General features: G+C 34.8%; 1 protein-coding gene across 1 annotated transcript in view; it reads right to left on the reverse strand.

Moving 5' to 3' along the window:
- The window catches only part of wdr95 (WD40 repeat domain 95), a 28,333-nt gene extending 9,814 nt beyond the window's left edge, over window positions 1-18,519 (reverse strand). Inside the window, exons 1-15 of the mRNA XM_056473916.1 lie at window positions 18,226-18,519; window positions 14,746-14,799; window positions 14,564-14,647; window positions 14,278-14,343; window positions 12,933-13,163; window positions 12,288-12,373; window positions 11,884-11,976; window positions 11,329-11,374; window positions 11,205-11,251; window positions 10,800-10,917; window positions 9,577-9,646; window positions 8,684-8,906; window positions 6,194-6,299; window positions 2,139-2,290; window positions 1,904-2,006 (exon numbers count right to left, since the gene is read on the reverse strand). Of these exons, the coding sequence (XP_056329891.1) occupies window positions 1,904-2,006; window positions 2,139-2,290; window positions 6,194-6,299; window positions 8,684-8,906; window positions 9,577-9,646; window positions 10,800-10,917; window positions 11,205-11,251; window positions 11,329-11,374; window positions 11,884-11,976; window positions 12,288-12,373; window positions 12,933-13,163; window positions 14,278-14,343; window positions 14,564-14,647; window positions 14,746-14,799; window positions 18,226-18,519 (1,773 nt within the window). The remainder of the gene's footprint in view (window positions 1-1,903; window positions 2,007-2,138; window positions 2,291-6,193; window positions 6,300-8,683; window positions 8,907-9,576; window positions 9,647-10,799; window positions 10,918-11,204; window positions 11,252-11,328; window positions 11,375-11,883; window positions 11,977-12,287; window positions 12,374-12,932; window positions 13,164-14,277; window positions 14,344-14,563; window positions 14,648-14,745; window positions 14,800-18,225) is intronic.
- Window positions 18,520-19,820: the final 1,301 nt, after the last annotated feature.

A 19,820-nucleotide genomic window follows, 5' to 3' on the forward strand; every position in this document is an offset into this window, starting at 1 on the left:
TGGGTTTTGACTTCTTGAGCGTCTCGGGACTATTGCTTTCCATAGAGGGTCAGATAACTTTCAGATTTCTTCTACAATATCTTAATTAGAGTTTTGAAGATGAACAAATGTCTCAGGAGATTGGAACAACATGAGATAAGTAATTAATGACAATAATAAGTTAATAAATTAATTAATAATCATTTTTGGGTGAACAAATCCTTTCAGACTCATATACTTTTTAGAATTTAAATCTTTCAAATCAACAATGAAGTTTAAAGAAAACTTTAATGATTAGCAAACATTTTCCTTCAAACTAAAATACAAAAACTACATTGTTACTAGTTTTATTTTATGTTTTATTTATCCTTTATTTTACTGGAAATTCTCTTCTAATTTTCTAGAAATCTCTTCTACCAGGGGGTCCTGGCAGAAATGACAGCACAAAAAGTTTCAAATGCAACATTAGACACAAATAAAATATCATAAAATACTTAGAACATAAAATATTTAGAGATGGGATTGTTTCTAACGGGCGACGCAGTGGCGCAGTAGGTAGTGCTGTCGCCTCATAGCAAGAAGGTCGCTGGTTCGAGCCTCAGCTGGGTCAGTTGGCGTTTCTGTGTGGAGTTTGCATGTTCTCCCTGCGTTCGCGTGGGTTTCCTCCGGGTTTTCCCCCACAGTCCAAAGACATGCGGTACAGGTGAATTGGGAAGGCTAAATTGTCCGTAGTGTATGAGTGTGAATGAGTGTGTATGTTTGTTTCCCAGAGATGGGTTTCAGCTGGAAGGGCATCTGCTGCGTAAAACATGTGCTGGATAAGTTGGTGGTTCATTCCGCTGTGGTGACCCCGGATTAATAAAGGGACTAGGCCGACAAGAAAATGAATGAATGAATTGTTTCTAACATGATAACACTTTGCACTTCATTCCATAATGTAGGGCCAAAGGAGGAAAACGCTGTTTTACCAAACTCTGTACACACTATAGGAACAGTTAATTGTAATTTATAAGAATTACGTGTACTATAACTATCTATAAATGTGATAAAAGGTTACAAATTTAAGATGGCAATCTACCCAATAATGCCTTAGCAGTGAATAGAAGCATTTGCATTTTTTTCCTTTGGCGCAGAGAAAACCAACCAACCATTTTGTACAAAGTACAATTATGGGAACGTGAAGATGCATTCATTCCAAATCATATTGCAGCATGATATATACTGTCAAACTTTTTTCATAACGACAGGTTTGCATGAATATAAACTACATCTCCATAATCTATCACTGAAAAGAAACAGTTTTGGATATTTTTTTTTTTCTTAATACCCAATTTAGTCCTGAGCTTCTTGACAAGATTTTCAATATGAATATTAAAACCCAATCATTCATCAAGCCATATGGCCAAAAATGTATAATGTTTACTCTTTCAATACAGTTCCCCTCCAGGGTTAAGATTGGTGAAACCTTCATTTTTGTATGTTTAGGTCAATGGTTTCAAACTCCATTCCTGGAGAGCAGCAGCTCTGCATAGTTTAGCTCAAACCAGCTCCAACTCTCACCAGCTTAATAGTCTCTAGTAGTCTTGAACACCTTGATTAGATGGATCAGCTGTGTTTGATTAGGGTTGGAGCAAAACTATGCAGAGCTGCAGCTCTCCAGGAATCGAGTTTGAGACGTATGGTTTAGGGTCAGCAACAATTTTTGAAAGGGAAATTTACATTTTAGTCAAGAAGACAGATCAACTGATCAAATGTTAATGTAATAAAATATTTTAAATAAATGTTTTTTTTTTTTTACTTGCTTCCCATTAAGAATCATGAAATGAAATCCTCAGTTGAATCTATGCACTATAACTACATTCAGATTTGAAGGCCCACCTATGAGCATAAGGAACTGAGAATCTGCATCCTCAAAAGCACTCACCGAGCCCTCAGAGCAGCTCACCACCTGCCTAAACTGCTCACTGTATCCACAGCACAACACAGGCTCTTTATGGGAAACAATCTGAATGCCTTTAGGCTGTGGTCTACAACAGATAGAACATAAAAAGAGGATGGATGATAACTGCATTATAACAGTTCTAACTAAATAAACCAAATGCCTTTATGGCAAACTGATGCTCTTAACATGATATAAATATAACATCCAAGATATGTACTTTGTCTTAAGGGATAGTAAAGCGATTGAATCTGAGGCAATGTAAAGCCCCTTCACCACTGAAGAGTAGATACATGCAGACAGTTCTCCCTTGATTTGACTTGAATTTGGATGTGCAGTAAACAGACACGTCTGGTCCTTTATATGCCATATCTAAAAAAAAAAGAAAAAAAAAAAGCATAATAAAAAATTCATACATTTTCATATTTATGTTGCACCCCTCCGTTCCTTTGATTAAAGAAATATTTCACTGTAATATTCATTTACTCACTCTTATGTTGTTCCAAGCCTTTTTAACCTTCTTTCTAACATGAACCACAAAAGGAGAATTTCTAACAATGTCCATGCCTGCTGTTTTCAAAATAATAAACATTAAATGAGGACTGGAGATTGAGGTGCCTCCAAAAGGATTCAAAGGGAACAGAGAAGTATCATAACAGTGAGTTTGTAGCAGCTTTGAGTAATGAACAGACCAAAATTGAATTTTTTACATTTTTTTAATTTTCTAGTGGGCTGTTTACACATGTACTATGTCTGAATCTGTATACAGGGTCAGATTTACCTAGAATTGTGACCTATAAAAGTGTGTACAGATTCTGCCCCCATCCATTCATTTTATTATTCTGAATAAATAGCTTATTAAAGTGTTCTCTATTGAAAGAAGTGCAGAAAGAAGTTGTTCATTAAAGATCAAATGTTATTCCAAAAGAGAAACGTTTTATATTTTACTGGCAAAACAAAATGTTCTGTTATTGCTAAAAATTTATGGCAGCACTGATAAATTTGTGTGTGTGTGTAATTACATGTGTATATTGCATTTTTTATTCATTTATTTATTTATTTTTATTCCCAGAGATGGGTTGCGGCTGGAAGGGCATCCGCTGCGTAAAACATGTGCTCAATAAGTTGGCTCAGTCCGCTGTGGCGACCCCGGATTAATAAAGGGACTAAGCCAAAAAGAAAATGAATGAATGAATCAATCAATCAATCAATAAATACACATTACATTACATGGTCACCAGCAATCTAGCGTTTGCACATTGCTGAAGAATACACATCTGCCACTTTACCAAACTACAAATCCCATCATGGCTCTCACACACCAGTTCTAGATCACCCTTCGATTTCACACACACAGCTGCAGATCATCCTTACAGAATACTTGAATTTTAAGCACTACAGACACGTTTATTCCTTGCTCAGTATTGTTCCATGTTCCTTGCTTCCATGTTTTGCTCTCTCTTGTTTTTGATTCTTGGACTGTTTTTAAATTGTCATAGTTTTCTGCCTAGCCCGACCTTTGCCTGTTTCTTGGACTACTCTTTGCCTATTAATGTTTTGCTCCTGTTTTGACCCCTGCCTACCTGACCATTCACTAAATAAAGACTCATGTGGAAAAAAATATAAAATAAAACATAAAAATTTCACATTTTTTATTGTAAAGAGATATGGAATGATCAAAAAAATACGCTGATTCTGCACATTTCACATGCTCTTTTCCCTCAACAATAGTATGTCAGAGATTGATTCAGATTGCTCAACTTAAACTTTGACTACATTGACAACTTTTACTATATTGGACATGGTTTGAAATTAACTTTCTCACTTACAGGCTAATTTAGCTTCTTTTTTAATTTCCTGACCATTCAGATGTTCTGCTATCAAACATCAAAATATGAAAAGAATCAGAAGCACTGTGGCATCTGAGCTATCAGACATCAATCACATCTGTACTGTGTTCAGATTTTAAAAACATGTCTCTTCTCTCAGTGTACGACTCTCTTTATGTATTGTTTTGCTAATTTTGAGTCTCCAATTTAGGGTGCTGGATAGCAATTACATGCAAAGTGGCAGAACATCATTTATGAATCATAACGTGCCAAACTGGCCAGTGTGTTGACTGCATTACCTGCCACAGTCAATTGTCACCCCATTTGCCAAGTTTTAATTTCACTTCCTGGTAATGTTACTTTTCCCATGAATGCATCAAGGAAAGATTGTGTGAATTGAACGATTTCTGGTTTGAAAAGACTTTAAGTACAGTTCATGAATTATATGGGCCACTGGTGGTGTTTTTAGAGCCATAGAGCTGGACGAGCCATTAACTTTCATTATACTGAAAAGAGTTATCAAGACACACTTTTAAAAAAAATCTCCTTTTGTGTTCACCCTCTTTGAAAGAAAAGGTACAAAAGCTGCCATAGTGGAGGTGCCTTTTTAAAAGGGACAAAAATAAAATAACACATACTTATACAACTAACACTGAAAAAATCAAGATTTAGGACCTTTATTTCAATATATTTGAAAATATAATTCGAATTCCATTTAAGATTTCTAAAATATATTATTTGGAAAAGATTAAGCAAAATAAATTTCATTATACTGAAAAGAGTAATAAAGACACACTTTTAAAAAAAAAATCTCCTTTTGTGTTCACCTTCTTTTAAAAAAGGTACAAAAATTGCCATAGTGCTGGTACCTTTTTAAAAGGGACACTTCTGTACCTTTTAAAAGAGTACCACCTCAATGCCAATGTGTCTGCTTTTTTCTTATAGTTAAAATGAAATCAGAAGTCATATGAGTGAGACATAGTAAGTCATGAACAATATAAGAGTAAGAAAATCAAAAAGACAAGTAGCTGCATTTGATCATATATATATATATATATATATATATATATATATATATATATATATATATATATATATATATATATATATATATATATATATACACACCGGTCACTTTATTAGGTACAGTACACCTTACTAGTACCAGATTGGACCCACTTTTGCCTTCAGAACTGCCTTAATCCTTTGTGGCATAGATTCAACAAGGTACTGGAAATATTCTTCAGAGATTTTGGTCCATATTAACATGATAGTATCACGCAGTTGCTGCAGATTTGTCAGCTGCACATCCATGATGCAAATCTCCCGTTCCCTCCACATCCCAAAGGTGCTTTATTGGATTGATATCTGGTGACTGTGGAGGCCATTTGAAAACAGTGAACTCATTGTCATCTTCATGAAACCAGTCTTGATAACCAGTCAGAGATAATTTGCGCTTTATGACATGGCGTGTTATCATGCTGGAAGTGTCCATCAGAAGATGTGTACACTGTTGTCATAAAGGGATGGACATGGTCAGCAACAATACTCAGGTAGGCTGTGGCATTGACACTATGCTCAATTGGTACAAATTGGCCCAAAGTTTGCCAAGAAAATATTTCTCACACCATTACACCTCTACCACCAGCCTGAACGTCAATACAAGGCAGGATGGATCCATGATGTTGACACCAAATTCTGACCCTACCATCCGAATGTCGCAGCATAAATCGAGACTCATCAGGCCAGGCAATGTTTTTTCAATCTTCTATTGTCCAATTTTGATGAGCCTGTGTGAATTGTAGCCTCTGTTTCCTGTTCCTAGCTGACAAGAGTGGCACCTGGTGTGATCTTCTGCTGCTGTAACTTATCCGCCTCAAGGTTCGACGTGTTGTGCGTTCAGAGATGCTCTTATGCATATTTCATTTTTGTAATGACTGGCTATTTGAGTTACTGTTGCCTTTCTATCGGCTGGAACCAGTCTGGCCATTCTCCTCTGATCTCTGGCATCAACAAGGTATTTGCGCCCACAGAACTCACTGGATATTTTCTATTTTGGAACGATTCTCTGTAAACTCTAGAGATGGTTGTCTGTAAAAATCCCAATAGATCAGCAGTTTCTTAAATACCAGCCCATCTGGCACCAACAATCATGCCACGTTCAAAGTCTCCTAAATCACCTTGCTTCCCCATTCTGATGCTCGGTTTGAACTGCAGCAGATCTTCTTGGCCATGTCTGCATGCCTAAATGCATTGAGTTGCTGCCATATGATTGGCTGACTAGAAATGTGCGTTAACGAGCAGTTGGACAGGTGTACCTAATAAAGTGGCCAGTATGTAAATGTACTCATTATTAACATTCGGTAGCCTTTTCATATCAAGACACTTTGAAAGACTTTGGGATTATGGGATTTTTAGGATTTTAAGTAATGAACGAATCCCTCACCTTTGCAGTGTTGTCTGTGGAGACTGAGTAAATGTGTCCATTCTCTGATGTGACAAATACGTAGGCAACAGGGGCGGAGTGACCTTTCAAAATCCCTGTTGGATTTCTGCCATTTCAAAATGTAAAATTACTAGCCAGCATTGAACATCAGTATTTGATCGCATAGTATTTTCTGTATACATTTCATACAATAAAGATCAGAGAAGGATGAAATCAGTTTGTGAACTCAGAGAGACCACTTCGGAATGAAAAGTATGGGATAATCAATAGATTGTCATTCGTTAAAGGATTTCAAATAAACAAGATGGAGGCAAAGAACCACCCGAAGTATATTTAAAATTCTTGAACACATTGCAATCTGTCATTTGCTAAGTTATAGACAAGTTAAAAAAAAGATTTTCTCTTTGCAGCACAATATTTGACAAAATTTCCATCTGTTATGTCATGTTGCATATTCTAGTTAATCAGCACTGCAGTCATTATATGTTTCAATTGGCACACTGCAGACTGAGCATTTTCAATTCATTCACATGGAAGATGTGAGTCGCATTCATTTCGAACTGTGATCAAAACTAGGGATGCTGCAATTACATTTATTGTATAACATTGAACTGTTTGGTACAACCTCCATGGTTCAATATGCATATGGATATTGTGTTTTTTTCAGTTTTGCATTAAAATTAAAAATGTGACTTTGCATTTCCCACATTCCTTTAATCACTCTCTGAACTGGCTGTGTGTGTGTTAGAATGTATGTCTATCTGTTGAAACAAAGCTCCCTGCAAGCAAAAGCCCCATCAGTAAGAACTAAAGAAGAAGATGCTTTCACGTGAAAATTACATGAGCCGTATGTCAGAGCATGAGCCATGTGGGACTCACACAGGAGATTTGAGAACTGCCTCATCTTAAAAGCTGAATGAAGGTCATGACGCACAAATTAAGTCTTGCTTCTCAACACTGAGGCTGCATTTACACTACGAGGTTCAAGTGACTCAATTCCGATTTTTTTTCTCCCATGTGGCACAGATCGGATATGGCCCATGTGCGTGTAAGCAGGAAATATACAATGGGATAAATCACGTCACGGACATTACATTAAGATGCCTACTGGTTTAAAATGCCTAGATTAAAAGAAGAAGGCAAAATGAGAACTTTTCTGTCATAAACTAAAGCAACACATCTTGTCAATTTTTTTTTAAATTAAACCCTGTGAACAAATTAAAAACAGGAATGGAGAAAAGGGTGCTCTTTTATTATCAGCTGTCAGTCAGCGCCCGCTTTTTTTTTACTGGTCATTACGCCTTTGCCGTGTGAAGTGTAACTGCAGACAATTGTATAGGAGTCACTTTTACAAGATGATGTAAGCAGGTCATCAAAACAAATTGCATACAGTCACAAAATCGGAATTGACCATCAAGATCTGCAGTGTAAATGCAGCCTAAGACTCAGTTAATTTATGACCAATAATTATATCCATCTGACTTTCCAAGCATTCAATTGATTGTGCTGCATCTTAAAGTAAATACATCTCATTCCTGTTGTCTTTGTTTTTAATATTAATTAAACAACAAAATATAAATAATTCATTCACTCTTTTCTTGAATGAATAGCTATATAGCTCAGTAATGCTTAACCTTAATTTAACTTATACAGTGAAGATTATATGCAGTGTTTATTTTGATTTTTCAGTTGATTTAACTGAAAACCTCTGTTAGGTACATGAAAAACCTGTAAAGTGTTTATTTTCGTATTGTATTTTCTATATTATATTCGTTTTGTCTTGTATTTTGCTTTTTACTGAACATGTCATATACCAAACAGTACCCAAAATACCCAGCAGGCACACAATGTCATAGTACATGAATATTAGGTTAGTTGTAGGTCGTGATGTCAGGTTACCAAAATGTAATGCCCAGTCAGTGTCTAAGGACAACATTATTTTGACATCCAATAATGACGTCAAATGTCGTTTTCAGAATGCATTAATAAGTGACCAAAATCCAATGTTGAGTGAACATCTTAAGCCAATGTCATACTGACGTCAAATACTGACATTTATTCGTCAGGTATGGCAACCAAACGTCTGATAGACATCAAAGTGGTAATGTCCACACAACGTCAACCTATAACATCAGTAGATGGTGATATTTGGTTGTTTTTAAGTTGCATTGGAAAGTGACCCAAATGCAACATCTGTCCAACGTTGGACACTGATGTCGGGTTCTGACATCAACCCAATTTTCATTTCCACTCAAAATGCATCATCCCATGACTTTGGGGTACAACGTCAATCTGACGTCATGTTGACATCCTGTGCCTACTGGGTATGACCTAAAACCGAAAACCAAACCATAAGAAGTCTACTGTTGCATCCCTAATCAAATCTGACTGATACTACCTGTGCATTAAATGATTTTACTGCACACCTTCCAACCAATCACAATCAAAATTTTCAACAGACCTTTAAGAATAAGATATTATAAGGCATACCTAGGCACGTAAGGAATCCACATCCGTACCACCTTGTCCATCCCTCCAGTGACCAAAAGATTTAGATTTTTACACAGGTCAAAAGTCATAACCCCTTTAGGAATGGTGAAGATTGTTTGGTTGCATGTTGCTCTCTGTGCAACTTTCATAGACTTTTCATCTCCACTCACTTCTGCCGTCCCTCTCATCTGCTCTTGTGTATACGTTGATGGATGAATGGAACCTAATTAAAAACAGATTGTCAAACATTCACACACACATTCTTGCTCAAACCAATCACAGCTGACAGTTTCATAGCCCTTTCCCCCTCTGTCTGTGTCACGGTGTGTTATTCAAATGAGTTTAACCAGAGCTTCATCACATTGAGGGTTCTGACAGATCTCTGCTTTGGCATTAACATCCAAGACGACAGAGCTTCTATTTTCTTTTTTTTTCTCACTCAGCTACTCACTCAGAAATAAGTAAGAAAGGAGTACACAGTATTTTCTACATACACTTGTGTGAATCTGAATGTGTAGGTTTTATTTCTCCCTAAATCCGCTTTAAAATGCAATTTTGCATAAAAAATTAACCCTATTGTTAGCATCTTTGTGACTGTTTTAAATCAGCTAACCACATGTTGACCTCTATTCTCATTATCATTGTTTGTTCTGCGTTTTCCGCTTGCTTGTATTTCTCATTATTTTTAATTATGATCCTCATTATTTTAATATAATAACGAGGAGAGCAACGTGGTTGTTATGAAATAATGTCAGTCTGGAAAATAAATGGGGCTTATTTTAATTTAGTAAATAATTTCTAAACTTTTCTTCGAAGTTGGGGTGACAACCTGAGTAAATAAGAAACAAAATAAATAAATAAATTTCAGCAAAATTAGACATTTGTCTTGTTACCTATAACAAGGGCAGTTTCTTCATGCGCCGATGAGGATACAATGGAAGATATGCTTTCAAAATATTTCACCTGGAATTAAAAACAGTGTTATATTTTACCCTTGTTTTTAGCAGGAAAAAAATATTAAAACACCAACATATTACAAAAAAATGTATAAATTCAAATAATACAATTATCTTAATACAGGGTTTTTGTATGTTTAACAAAGTTAAATTTACAACTTTTTAAGATATTTCTAAGACCATTATGAATAAGTAGTGTATTATAATTTATCACACATTTAATAATACAATACTAAATTAATAACAAAAAATGAAATATTTGAGATATTTCTTAGCAAAATATTTAAAATATTGTGTAAAAACAAGCAAGCTATACTTGCATCCATACACCTTTTTTCCAACAAACTTTCTTTAAAATAAAAAAAACAATAACAAATGTTTTAAAAGTTTAAAAAAACTAAAATGAACTAAATCTATGCACAACAACCTGTCATCGACATGGAACCCTTTTAAACAAATGTTACTGTAAGGAAAATAATTAAACCATTATGGTAAATAGTAGGGATGTCCAGATCCAATCATGTAATCGGAAATCGGGCCCAATCACGCGGTTTCAGACTCGATCGGAATCTGACATCTCCCAATCAGTACTTGAATATATATATATATATATATATATATATATATATATATATATATATATATATATATATATATATATATATATATATATATATATATATATATATATATATATATATATATATATATATATATTCTCATTATATTTTATCACATGGTGGCACAGATTTAGACCTCTTTCTTGACTTTACACAAAAACAGAACATGTGCAGCATGACATCACTTTGTTGCAGAGATGCTATTGGTTAAATGCTGGCAGAGTAGAACACAGAAGCAGCTTGAAGCTGAAAATGTGAGTATGTCTACGGTCTGGAGGTATTATAAAGTTGATGATGACAACATTGCCATAGCAAACTGTGAGATTTGTAAACTTGGGATTGCCTGCGGGTTTTTTAAGTTAAGGTGCTGTTTGTTTTAAATTAGATTTTTTTATATTTACTGTTGCACTAAACTCCAAAAGTGAAGATTTGATGTTATTTATTACTTGATTGTTCAAGCTACCTCACAGAAGTGCTCTGTTATAAAGGTGATAAGACACTTAAATCAGTAGTATATTCATATAGTAAAATAATATTTACCTTTGACACCCAGTCTTGGTGGACTTTCCATCGGATAAATGTTACGTCTGGAGATTCAACAGCATGGTCAATGCTTATGTTTGGCATGTTGTCAACCTGCGGTGATCTTTTCCACAATCTAGGGCATAAATGCATTAAAAAAGGTTAGAAATCCATACATAAGAAATATTATTCAAGGCTATTCCTATAGGTCTTTATAGTTATGTGGTTAAGATAACAAAACATGTCATTTATAACAAGGTTTTTTACTTATCTTCCACATAGTCTCTCTGCAGAGAATTGTATCAAGCTAATTAATGTATTCATAATTTTATAAAAATTAGGGCATGTCTGCATGACTTGCGCTTGTGATTTTGTTTTACAAAACTGTGCATGGAAAACGGCATTATTAAATCCCTTGTTTACCTCAGTTTCTCCCTGACCGATTTCATTAGTAGGATGTTCACACAGCCCTGGAGTGCCAAACAGTCTGTGATTAATCAAATGCAGTGTTTTATTTGAAATTAATTTGTGTTCAAAAGCATTTTACCTCAGTATCGCCGTATACAATGACACATTCATCTGGACGAGTAGAGCTGACAAAACAAGTATTTTTTTTCTTTTTACTGAAACATCATCGAATAAAGTAGTTTTTTTTTCTTAAATATTTCACATCAAAATAAATAAAACAAATGCATCAGCCAACATGCCTTTATCAGCTTTTCTGTATCTCAAACAGAAGATAGCAAATGAAATACCTCAGGTTTAATTTACAGGAAATATAGACACAGATTAATGTTGCTTTAATGATTTAAATACATTAATGTAATAAACGTTGCTTTGGATAAAAGTGTCTCCTAAATGATGACATTTAAACAAATGACACACGTTTTCTTTCCAAAATATAAAGATAATGAAGATTCATTCAAAAATTCATATCATTCATATTAAAAATTTATAAATTCATAATTATCTTAAGCTGAGTTTGAAAATGGGGAGCTATCATTGTGATTTAAGTAAAAATCTAATTAAATTAAATTAAAAAGAATAATAATAAAATAATTAAAAATAAATAAAATAAAATACTGATTTGGGTTCAGCTCACCAGTAATCCAAATTTAAAGGCACAGTTTCCAGTACACTCAACTGACAACAAGGCTCCAAAGAGGAGAGCTCATAAAACTGGAGTTCTCTGGATCTGTAACATGGAAGAAAAGATGCCTTTTGGACCAGTTGTGATCAGATGTGGCTGTTACATAAAAAAAAGTATCTTTCATAAGAACACTAAAAAGTCACAAGCTACACTTCAGAACAACAGAGCAGTCCTCAGGCTGCTCCAAGGGAACTGTCCCAGTAATAACTGTAAGTTGCTTTAGATAATAGAGTGTATAAATTGACTACTTCATCTTCATTTGAAATAGCACACCCTGAGCAAAACTCTTCCCTAGAAGATTATGTGTATTATGAGGACTATTATGCAAAAATACATGTACTTTGGCAGTATTTTACCCAGTTGCAATAATCAGTTTGTTAAACTCGGGCATCGGCACAAAATCAGTAGCCCAGTTTGGTCTTCTAGTGATGGATCTTTCAGGCTGGATTTAGAAACAGAGAAAAGATACAAATGAATTATGAAATTGATATAATGAAAAAACTAAGAATCTCATTACTTGATAAGTACAGGGCCAGACTGAATCTGTGTGAGCAGTAATCCGCAGTCTTTTTAGCCCATTGTTGAGACTATTTATTTACTTATGTAAATGTGTGTAAATATACATATATACACATTTATTCAGTTTTTATATTAATTTCAGTCATTTTATTAACTAATGTGAAAATGTTTATATGATTTATTTACAATACAGTTTGTAAAGTAATCGTTTTTGTCTTTTAATAGATATATTATGATAGACTTGCTTTGTTTACCAAACAAATGGATCTAATGGGATTTGCATTGAAAACCTTAAATTATAGTTAAAAAAATCTCTCTATTTTTTTATGTTTTAGGTTTTAGTTACTGTACTTTTACTGTAAAATTATTTTGCATAAATCTGCACATTGCAGAAATAGCAAAAAATGTCCACAGATTCTGTCTGGCTCTGATAATAAGTGAGAAATTCAAATGAATGCAGCCAGAGGTTAAAAGTAGCCCACAAACAAATTCTTCTTGCTCTTCAAATGAAGTTTAGGCGTCCAGAAGCTAACAAGCCCGTCTTCTCTGAGAGTCACAACGGTGCCATTCGGAGGGAAGTGGATTCTCAGAAGCGGCTCCCCACAGTTTAGAAACTTCACATTAGCTGGCAACACAAAAGCTGCCATCTTGCTGCGATGCACTGTTTCTTCCTTCTTTTTGTTCTCCAGGAATATGTATGTGCAGATCTCATGCTAGGAGAAAGAGAGAGACACCTAAATAGAACATGCTATAGACGTCTATTTAGAATCTCATTACACATGTTATGAGTTACATCCACTGGTAACCATGTAGACATATTTCTGAGTATGACCTGAAGGAGAATGAATTACTAAATCTAGAAACATGTTAAATATTGCTACAGCAGTGAAACATTATACTAGCAATGAGCTTGAATGTGCTAGAAGTGAGATGAACATGGTAAAACGTCACAAATCCTTATATTATTAACTAAAGATCATCTTCCATGATTATATTTTGGAAATTCCCTGTAAATATATCAAAACTCAATTTTTGATTGGCAACTTGGATATTAAGCACTTAAAACAACTTTAAATGTGATTTTCTCAGTATTTAGACTTTTTTAAAACCTCAGACTTTAAAGTTTCAATAGTTGTATCTTGACCAAATATTAATTCATTCATTTTCCTTTGGCTTAGTTCCTTATTTATTAGGGGTCACCACAGTAGAATGAACCACCAACTTTTCCTGTATATGTTTTAGGCAGTGGATGCCCTTCCAGCTGCAACTCAGCATTGGGAAACATCCATACACTCTTGCATTTACACACTACAGCCAATTTTTATTTACCCAATTCACTTATAGCACATGTCTTTGGACTGTAGGAGGAAACTGGAGAATCCAATGGAAGCCCATGCAAACATTAGGAGAACATGCAAACTCCACACGGAAAAGCCAACTGGCCCAGCCGGGACTCGAACCAGCGACATTCTTGCTCTGAGATGACAGTTCTAACCACTGAGCTGCCATGCTGCCCATCTTGACCAAATATTGTTCTATCATAACAAACCATTCTTTAAATGAAAGCTAATGTATTCAACTTTAAGATGATGCATATACAATATATATAAATATATAAATATCAAAATAATATCAACTTAGTTTGAAAAAAAAAGGACTGATTTGTGTTTATCTTAACTACAATAGAAATATGTGGTTACCATTGTGAACCACACAATTACCATGTGTTTTTTGGTTTTATTCCTAATAAAGCTATGATTCTCCTTCAAGTAGACTTTGAAAAAAGAGCAAGTCTGAGATTTAAAGAGGAAAGTGAATAATTCATACCCACTCGATTTTGCCATCGCCGGTGTAATCGATCTTCATGAATAAATGCTGAATTTGAGTATCTTTCTGTGAAATTTCCAGAATTGTAAAATAAAGATGTAAATAAAGTGAGACAGAAAATATGTACACTCATAGACTTTGGACACTGGACCTTCATTAACTGTATCTGAAATGAATATCTAAATCTCTCAGTAGGCTACTGTAGTTTTACACACAGAATTAAATATTAAATCATCTTTTTTTCATAAGATTGCTCAAAGGCAAGTGCTGCATACTGTATACTTACAACTGTTTTCAAACTTGGGCAGTTTCTCATAACAGTTCGAAATTCAGCATAATCTAGCATTTCAATGCCAACCTTTGCAAACTCCTGCACAAAGGAAAAGAGTTAGGAAAACCTCTTTTGCGCAATTCAATAAATATTGAAATGAGATTTAGATGAATAATCTAAATGTGTTGAATACTTACGTCAAAGGCCTGTTTAATGTGTTTTAGGTCATTAATGGACACCATCTGTTCAATCTGTGTTGGACAATAAAATATAATTTAAGCAAAACCCTTTACATGCAGTATGAGCATGCATTTAATGTGCAATTTCCATATTTGAAGACTACAGAAAGGTCTGCAAGATAGAGGATTAACAGGAATGAACATCGCAGCGTGAGTGACTGTATGCTGGATGCTAATTTTAACAGTATAATTTGACATGTGTTGTTTGACATTCGTTGGATGATCAAAAAGCACCTTTCCAGCGTGCCAGAAAAGAAACAGCTGCTGGTTTTTCGACAGGCTGCTGTCACATGTTCTGCTCCTTACATTAACAAATTCACTTCCAATTGAAATGGCTTCACTGAAACATGACACCCTTTAATTATGTTGTGGATCAAAAACCAAGTTGCTTCATCAGTCTGCAGAAAAACAAGTGATTACGTGCTACTCAAAAAATCAAATCTCTGTCATCTGTTTATAATGAATACAAATTTATGAAACAGACATAAGATGCATAATATAATAAAATTAAGTGGAAAATCTCAAATAATATTTGCTTAACTGTAATATATCTTGTAGATTTCCTACTGTAAACATATATAAAGTAAATTTTGATTGGTAACGTTCATTGCTTACACTTCACTTTTTTCTTTAAAGGCAAGTTTCTCAGTATTTTTAGACTTTTTTGAACCCTCATACTCCAGATTGTCAATAGCTGTATCGTGACCAAATACACTCAACGGCCACTTTATTAGGTACACCTTACTAGTACTGGGTCAGACACCCTTTAGCCTTCGGAACTGTCTTAATCCTTAATCCAACAAGGTACTGGAAATATTCCTTAGAGATTTTGGTCCATATTGACATAATAGCATGACGCACATCCATGATGTGAATCTCCCATTCCACCACATGCCAAAGTTGCTCTTTTGGATTGAGTTCTGGTGACTGTGGAGGCCATTTGAGTACAGTGAACTCATTGTCATCTTCAAGAAACCAGTCTGAGATTATTTGCGCTTTATGGAAGAAGCTATCAGAAGATGGGTACACTGTGGTCATAAAGGGATGGACATGGTCAACAACAATACTTAGGTAGGCTTTGTTGTTGACAATACTCAATTGGTACTAATGAGCCCAGAGTGTGCCAAACAAATTACACACCATTAAACCACCACCACCAGTGGTCTTCTGCTGCTGTAGCCCACCTGCCTCAAGGTTCGGCGTGTTGTGCATTCAGAGATGCTCTTCTGCATACCTCAGTTGTAATGAGTGGTTATTTGAGTAACTGTTGACTTTCTATCAGCTCAAACCAGTCTGGCCATTCTCCTCTGACCTCTGGCATCAACATGGCATTTATGCCCATAGAACTCCCACTCACTGGATATTTTCTCTTTTTCGGACCATTCTCTGTAAACAATAGAGATGGTTGTGCGTGAAAATCCCAGTAGATCAGCAGTTTCTGAAATACTCAGACCAGCCCATCTGGCACCAACAACCATGCCTTGTTCAAGGTCACTTAAGGTCACTCGGCAGATCATCTGCAGCAGATCATCTTGACCATGCCTACATGACTAAAGGCATTGAGTTGCTGCCATGTGATGATGATTAGAAATGTGTGTTAACGAGCAGTGACGGGTGAGTGTATATATATATAAGCATTAAAAAGAACTTTTGTAACTAAATGTTTTGAGTTAACAGTAATTACATTAAGACAAGATTATATATTTTGTTATACAGAACATAAATGTTTCTTCAAGCAACCACAGACCTCAATTTATTCAGTTTGAAAATGGCCTCTATAAAAATCTATAACAAAATGCGTAAATTAGCCTTCCCAGCTGGCCAAGGAACTGATAATAAGTATTGCATCTGCCACAAAAGCAATAAGAAATTCCATTAGGCTGACGGCATTAAACAGCAAAGCGAACATATCAGTTTCCTGGAAACAGCTGAGCTATTGTCACAATACTGAAAAATGTAGTAAGCAGTGTCCCAGCTTGTAGTCAGTTGCGCATTTTCGCTGATAAATACAGATTATAACTTTCATGCCTCTTTCACTGTGCAGTCAGATGGCAAATTAGCTCCAGCGCAAACAAATTTGGGATTGATAAGGAAAAAGTAATTGATTTGCTTACTAAGGGCAAGTTCAGGCACTTTGTTGAAATAAATAATGCATGTCTAACTTGTCATTTGTCCAATCAGTTGTCATGACAGATTACCCTGCAATGGCTCCCCATCCAAAGGTCATCCAGCTAATAAATTAATGGATTCTGTACTTGATTTAAAATGTCATTTTAGGCAATTAAGGGTTGCTGAAAGTTCATGATTTGATTTGGGCATATTTAATGAATGTTTAGTTATTATGAGAAGAGCAACCCACATACTCCACTGATACCTTTCGGTTAAGAAATTACAAATTGATTGGATAAAATGGCAGTTACCTTCATATCAAAATCCTAGGACATAAAAACAGCAATTAACTAATCTTGTCTACTAAATTATCGTGTTTACGAGCATATAAAAGATAATAAAATATTCATTCACACCCTGTAACATACCTAAATTTGATGTAGTTTTGTGGTCTGTTTATGGGTCTGTCAGATCAATGAGTTTAAAAAATGCAAAACAAGAGGATTCCAACTGTACAAAGGCGGGGTCTAATAGGAGTGGGCGGGGTTACATATATGGGTTAAAGTGATAGTTCACCCAAAAATGTGGTTCCAAACCTTCATGAGTTTCTTTTTTCTGTTAAACACATCCTGGTAGAAAATGGTAGAAACATGTAACCATTGACTTACATAGAAAAACAAATACCATGGAAGCCAATGGCAAAGTCCTTTAAGTACAAGTGTGTTCTATAGTCAACGGTTAGGTTTCATATTTAACTTCTTTTGTGTTCAGCAAAAAAAAAAAAAAAAAAAAAATCTCAAAAAAGATTTGTGACAACACTGTAAAAAAAATCCTAGTTGCCTTAATTTTTTAAGCTAAATCCAATTAACTTTATGAGTCCATTGAACTTATATTATGTTAAACTGACTTAAAACAGCTTGCATAACTTATAAAATTTAGTTAGAACATATTAACTTAGTTTAATAAGTTACAGTGAACTAAAAACATATGCTGTCATGATTAATTGTTCATATATTTTTTTTTACAGTGAAGTAAAGGGAGAGTAAATGATGACAGAATTTACCGTTTTGGATGAACTATTTCTTTAACATTGATATTAAAATACTATATGAAAGCATTATATTAAGATTTTAATTTAATATGTGATATTATGAATTTAGGCAGACCCAGCAGCTCAACCCCCTCTTATCATTAAACAATTCATTTCCATACCTTGGCCAATGAGACATAATTCTAGGGCAAGTTGCCATTCAATCTAGGTGGAATATAATTGTTGGCAAATTCAGGCAAGTAGCAGATGCTTCATAAGCGTGACCCTTTGACTTTTACCTGGAGCTCATAGAGGGAGCCAGCAGGATCCACTCTGTAAAACTGTCGCATGTTGAGTTTAGCATCATCTCCTAGGGCATACGAGTGTCGTCTGGGCTCTTCCCTCAAAAGCTCTCTCTCTAGCCAATCCGGAAGCTGCCGGCTCCTCTCTGCAGTGTCTAAATAGCTGAATATGGATCCATTATAAGGAAACACCCTGTCAGTCTGATGTTTGTACCCTGCGTCCCGCTTCTGATTCAGGCCAGCAGCTCCATGGACTGGTGCAAAATCTGTTGAGATACTGCATAAGAGCATTAGAGTGGTGCACTGAATATTTTGTTTAGTGTGTGTACTGGTTTTGGTGGTTTACAAGGACAATTGTTTGTATAATCACATGGGTATGAAATAGTTACTCTATTACGTTGGTTTACAATGACATGCCTGATGTCCTTGTAATTCAAAATTCTTCAAAATCATATTTAACAGGGTCTTTTGACATAAAAATGTTGGCATGTTTCTTTTGAGGGTTAGGTTTAGGGTTAGGGGTGGGATAGGGTCATATAAAAAGTGTTTTTAAAGTATAAAATGCATTACTCATATGGAAAGTCCCTGTAAACCACTGATACCAACATGTGTGTGTACTTTGCATTCCTCATGACCAAACAAGTATAGCAATGCCAGTAAATTTTTGCTCCCCATAAGGAAAATGGCTCATGATCACATAGACTGGAGTGTTTAGAAAATGTCAAAATGCAGATTGCTTCCTTTCAAGATTGGGGTTATGGGTATGGGAATACAGTCTGAACAGTATACAAATCATCTATGGGAAGTCCCTATGAAGATGTACAAGTGTGTGTTAAGATCATCTTCATCATCCCAGTGCACTAGAGAACACATCTCATAAACAGTAAAATAACTTATATTTGTTGCATTTTTAAATTGTATTTATTTATATTATGTATACTATACAGTTTTATTTAATGATTTAAAAAAGTACATTACAGGTCATTTATTTAATATTAATATATGACATTTGTATTTATTTGTAAATAAATTTACAATTTTGAAGTAACCAACTTTTAATATGTACAAATAAAATGAAGAACTGGGAAGGCGATCTTAGTAATTGGAACAACCCAAATTAAACAATCAAAAGAAAGCAGTTTGTTAGTGTAAAAACTATTTAAAGATAATTTTGTGCAATGGAAAGTTTCTATGCTTGCTAAAGTTTTTGAATCAATCAATGAACAATCAACATCAATAGAGAACCATTATTTTTAAGAGCTTATACAATTTCAGCATAAAGCATCAGTTCTGTTATGATAAAATAAAGAAAAAATATATATGGTGTTGTTTGCCATGCTATTCTGAATAAACAAAGGCAAGCATGTCTCACTTTACTCGGATAAGAGAAAATTTCATTTTGCAAAGCTAAAGCCAAGGGTGGGTTAAGTCAAATCAAATTAGAGCCAAGAAACATCTTCATATTTGTCTGTCAAAACATAAATTAATTAATCCTCAAGGACACAAACAGATACAATGTTCCAGCAAGGAACAGGCATCAACCATCTTCCTTACTCCCTGGCAACAGTAAACATTATGAACAACAGGAGGAG

Source organism: Danio aesculapii, chromosome 15, assembly GCF_903798145.1.
Source record: "Danio aesculapii chromosome 15, fDanAes4.1, whole genome shotgun sequence".
NCBI lineage: Eukaryota > Metazoa > Chordata > Actinopteri > Cypriniformes > Danionidae > Danio > Danio aesculapii.